At 47.0% G+C, this 5,000-nt stretch overlaps 1 protein-coding gene across 1 annotated transcript in view; it reads left to right on the forward strand.

The window, feature by feature from the left end:
• The window catches only part of LOC123504243 (myocyte-specific enhancer factor 2-like), a 31,439-nt gene that overhangs the window by 24,856 nt on the left and 1,583 nt on the right, over window positions 1–5,000 (forward strand). Inside the window, 5 exon segments of the mRNA XM_045254627.1 lie at window positions 115–432; window positions 1,530–1,694; window positions 4,339–4,416; window positions 4,418–4,465; window positions 4,468–4,633. Coding sequence (XP_045110562.1) covers window positions 115–432; window positions 1,530–1,694; window positions 4,339–4,416; window positions 4,418–4,465; window positions 4,468–4,633 — 775 coding nt within the window.

Below are 5,000 nucleotides of genomic sequence, written 5' to 3' on the forward strand. Positions count from 1 at the left end.
TCAATAAAACGGCCTAATGGTACACAAATCTCAAGGCAAAAAACACATCCCAGCACACAATAAATAATGACCAAAAAAACACACACACTCACCCTTACAACTCCCTTTTAACAGCAACCAGTCGGTCTCAACAACTACAACACAATGGCCGTTAGCGTGCCAGTCAACGCCGCCAGCTACGACCCAGCACTGATGCAGCCTTCCCCTCAAATGTCCCACGCCTCCCTGTCTCCCCGGCCTGGCTCCTCCTCCGGTATGCTTGACATGAATGGCTCAAATGGGTATCCTGCATCTACATCTCCTCTTCCTCATGGCGGTGGGGGTGGGGGGGCCTCATCTCCTGGTCTCCTGCCACGCCCTCATGCTTCTAAGACACATTCACCTACGCGTCACAATCTCCGTGTTTTGATTCCAAATTCCCAAGCGCAGACGGTGAGTATTGTGTGTTTTTGTGGTGTTTTAAAGGTTGTATTAGTGGTCCCAGAGGGTTTTTCAAGGGTGTTTTTCAAGGTTTTAATGGTTTTTCAAGGGTGTAGTGGATGTTATTGGTGTTTTTCAAGGGTGTGGTGGATGTTATTGGTGTTTTTCAAGGGTGTAGTGGAGGTTATTGGTGTTTTTCAAGGGTGTAGTGGAGTTATTGGAAGTTATTGGTGTTTTCAAGGGTGTAGTGGAAGTTATTGGTGTTTTCAAGGGTGTAGTGGAAGTTATTGGTGTTTTCAAGGGTGTAGTGGAAGTTATTGGTGTTTTCAAGGGTGTAGTGGAAGTTATTGGTGTTTTCAAGGGTGTAGTGGAAGTTATTGGTGTTTTCAAGGGTGTAGTGGAAGTTATTGGTGTTTTCAAGGGTGTAGTGGAAGTTATTGGTGTTTTCAAGGGTGTAGTGGAAGTTATTGGTGTTTTCAAGGGTGTAGTGGAAGTTATTGGTGTTTTCAAGGGTGTAGTGGAAGTTATTGGTGTTTTCAAGGGTGTAGTGGAAGTTATTGGTGTTTTCAAGGGTGTAGTGGAAGTTATTGGTGTTTTCAAGGGTGTAGTGGAAGTTATTGGTGTTTTCAAGGGTGTAGTGGAAGTTATTGGTGTTTTCAAGGGTGTAGTGGAAGTTATTGGTGTTTTCAAGGGTGTAGTGGAAGTTATTGGTGTTTTCAAGGGTGTAGTGGAAGTTACTGGTGTTTTTCAAGGGTGTAGTGGATGTTACTGGTGTTTTTCAAGGGTGTAGTGGATGTTATTGGTGTTTTTCAAGGGTGTAGTGGAAGTTATTGGTGTTTTTCAAGGGTGTAGTGGAAGTTATTGGTGTTTTTCAAGGGTGTAGTGGAAGTTATTGGTGTTTTTCAAGGGTGTGGTGGAAGTTACTGGCATTTTTCAAGGTTCTAATAGTTTAAAAGGCTGCAGTGGAAGTTATTGGTATTTTGAAGTGTGTTTTCATGATTTTATTAATATTAAAAATCTCTCTCTCTCTCTCTCTCCTCTTCCCTTGCCATCTCTTCTCCTTCACCCTTTCCTTCCCTCCTCTCCTCTCCCCCCCTCCCCCCCAGCAGAACCCCAGGCCAGGCTCCCCATCTCTAAACACCCCAGTCGTCTCTCTTCAAAACTCGTCAGTGAACCAGGTGATGTCAACCTACTCCTCCCTCAACACCTACCCACACCAAGACTTTCCTCTCAACTCGGACATATCCATCAACCCACTCAATCCTCTGCACCAGGTAACTCACGGGGCTGACGGGGCTGGAAAAGGGGCTGATTTGGGACTAATTTGGGGCTGATTTGGGACTGGTTTAGGATGATTTGGACCTAATTTGGGCTGATTTGGAACTGGAAAAGGTACTGATTTGGGGCTAATAGGGGGCTGGTTTGGGCTGATTTGGGACTGGTTTAGGCTGATTTGGGACTGGAAAAGGGTTGATTTGGGGCTAATTGGGGACTGGAAAGGGGCTGGTTTAGGCTGATTTGGGACTGATATGGGACTAATTTGGGCTGATTGGGGACTGAAAAGGGGTTTGATTTGGGGCTAATTGGGGACTGGAAAAGGGGCTGATTTGGGGCTATTTGGGGACTGGTTTGGGGCTGCTTTGGGCTAGAAAGGGCTGATTTGGGACTGGTTTAGGCTGATTTGGGGCTGCTTTGGGCTGGAAAGACTGGTTAGGGACTGCAAGGGGCTGGTTTGGGACTGCTTTGGGCTGGAAAGGGGCTGATTTTGGAGTTAGAAGTGGCTGGTTTGGGGCAGATTTGGGACCAATTTGGGCTGGAAAGGCTGGTTAGGGGCTGGTTGGGGCTGATTAGGGCCTTGTTAGGGACAGGAGAGGGCTAGTTTGGGGCTGGTTTTAGGGACTGGCTAGGACCTGTTTGGGGGCTGAAGGGGACTGATTAGGACCTGGTTGGGGGCTGAAGGGGACTGATTAGGGACTGGTTGGGGGCTGAAAGGGGACTGATTAGGACCTGGTTGGGGCTGAAGGGGACTGATTAGGGACTGGTTGGGGGCTGAAAGGGGACTGATTAGGACCTGGTTGGGGCTGAAGGGGACTGGAAGGGGCTGGTGGAAGTGAAAGAAGAGAGATAGTAGTGTTTTTAAGTGGTTAATTTGTATCTTTGAGAGAGAGAGAGAGAGAGAGAGAGAGAGAGAGAGAGAGAGAGAGAGAGAGAGAGAGAGAGAGAGACTGACTAGGGGGTGTGTTTAAAAAGAGTTGTATGTATTTTAGTGTGTTGGAGTGTATTGGAGTGTGTTTGGGTGTGTTTGATTGTGTTTAGTGTGTGTTTAAGTGTGTTGGGGTGTGTTTAGTGTGTGTTTAAGTGTGTTTGAGGTGTGTTGGGGTGTGTTTGAGTGTGTTGGAATGTGTTTGAGTGTGTTGGGGTGTGTTTGATTGTGTTTAGTGTCTGTTTAAGTGTGTTGGGGTGTGTTTGAGTGTGTTGGAATGTGTTTGAGTGTGTTGGGGTGTGTTTGATTGTGTTTAGTGTCTGTTTAAGTGTGTTGGGGTGTGTTTGAGGTGTGTTGGAATGTGTTTGAGTGTGTTTGAGGTGTGTTGGGGTGTGTTTGATTGTGTTTAGTGTCTGTTTAAGTGTGTTGGGGTGTGTTTGAGTGTGTTGGAATGTGTTTGAGTGTGTTGGGGTGTGTTTGATTGTGTTTAGTGTCTGTTTAAGTGTGTTGGGGTGTGTTTGAGTGTGTTGGAATGTGTTTGAGTGTGTTGGGGTGTGTTTGATTGTGTTTAGTGTCTGTTTAAGTGTGTTGGGGTGTGTTTGAGGTGTGTTGGGATGTGTAAGTGTGTTTGAGGTGTGTTGGGGTGTGTTTGATGTGTGTAAGGGAGTGTTTGAGTGCGTTTGGGTTTGTTTGAGTGCGTTTGGGTTTGTTTGAGTGTGTTAGGGTGTGTTTGAGTGTGTCTGAGGTGTGTTGGGGTGTGTTTGAAGTGTGTAAGGGAGTGTTTGAGTGCGTTTTGGTGTGTTTGAGTGTGTGGGGCTGAGTGAGTTGGGGCCGGGAGAGGAAAGGAGAGAAAGAGAATGATTAAGATGTTTTTTTGGGGTGTATTGTGTGTTTGTTGGGCGTTTTAGGGTGTTTGAAGTGTGTTGAGGTGTGTGTGAGTGTGTTGCGGCTGAGAGAGAGAGAGAGAGAGAGAGAGAGAGAGAGAGAGAGAGAGAGATAATGGCACCCTTGCTAATGTCAATAAAATGGTCTAATGGTACACAAATCTCAAGGTAAAAATGTGTCCCAGTACTGAAGGGGTTAAAATAGTGAAGACTGTGGCCATTAATCTTGTGCCCTCCATACACCCTTGCTAATGTCAATAAAATGGTCTAATGGTACACAAATCTCAAGGTAAAATGTGTCCCAGTACTGAAGGGGTTAAAATAGTGAAGACTGTGGCCATTAATCTTGTGCCCTCCATACACCCTTGCTAATGTCAATAAAATGGTCTAATGGTACACAAATCTCAAGGTAAAAATGTGTCCCAGTACTGAAGGGGTTAAAATAGTGAAGACTGTGGCCATTAATCTTGTGCCCTCCATACACCCTTGCTAATGTCAATAAAATGGTCTAATGGTACACAAATCTCAAGGTAAAATGTGTCCCAGTACTGAAGGGGTTAAAATAGTGAAGACTGTGGCCATTAATCTTGTGCCCTCCATACACCCTTGCTAAAATAGTGAAGACTGTGGCCATTAATCTTGTGCCCTCCATACACCCTTGCTAATGTCAATAAAATGGTCTAATGGTACACAAATCTCAAGGTAAAAATGTGTCCCAGTACTGAAGGGGTTAAAACAAAGAAATTAGTATATTTATTTATTTATTTATCTCTCTCTCTCTCTCTCTCTCTCTCTCTCTCTCTCTCTCTCTCTCTCTCTCTCTCTCCACAGTGGACAGCCTCGGGGGGCCTCAGCATGCCTCACCCCAGCCTCCCCACCTCAGCGTCTCCTCCTCCACCCCTCCCTCCTCACCCCGATCAAAGTCAAGACAGAGCCTCTTAGCCCCTCCAGAGACCCTCCTCCTCCCTCCCCTGCTCCCCACACCTCCAGCGTCCCTCCTCAGACCCAGGCCATCTCTCCCCGCCCCTGTCCCACCTCGGCCCCTCCACCCCCCACCCAGCAGCAGCAGCAGCAGCAGCGGCAGCAGCAGCAGCAGCACACGGCCTCTATTCTAGCGCCATGCCAGGTGAGACACAGAGAGAGAGAGAGAGAGAGAGAGAGAGAGAGTGAGTGAGTGAGTGAGTGAGTGAGTGAGTGAGTGTGTGTTTTTTTCTTTCTTTTTCATTCTCTCTCTCTCTCTCTCTCTCTCTCTCTCTCTCTCTCTCTCTCTCTCGTTTTTATCCTGATCTTGCTTGTAATGTAACTTCCTCCTCCTCCTCTTCTCCTCTTCTCCTCCTCCTCCTCCTCCTCCTCCTCCTCCTCCTCCTCCTCTTCTCCATCTTCATCTTCTTCTCCTCCTTCTCCTTCTCCTTCTCCTCCTCTTCCTCCTCCTCCTCCTCCTCTTCTCCTTCGTCTTCGTCTTCGTCTCCTCCTCCTCCTCCTCCTCCTCCTCC

Source organism: Portunus trituberculatus, chromosome 2, assembly GCF_017591435.1.
Source record: "Portunus trituberculatus isolate SZX2019 chromosome 2, ASM1759143v1, whole genome shotgun sequence".
Lineage (NCBI taxonomy): Eukaryota > Metazoa > Arthropoda > Malacostraca > Decapoda > Portunidae > Portunus > Portunus trituberculatus.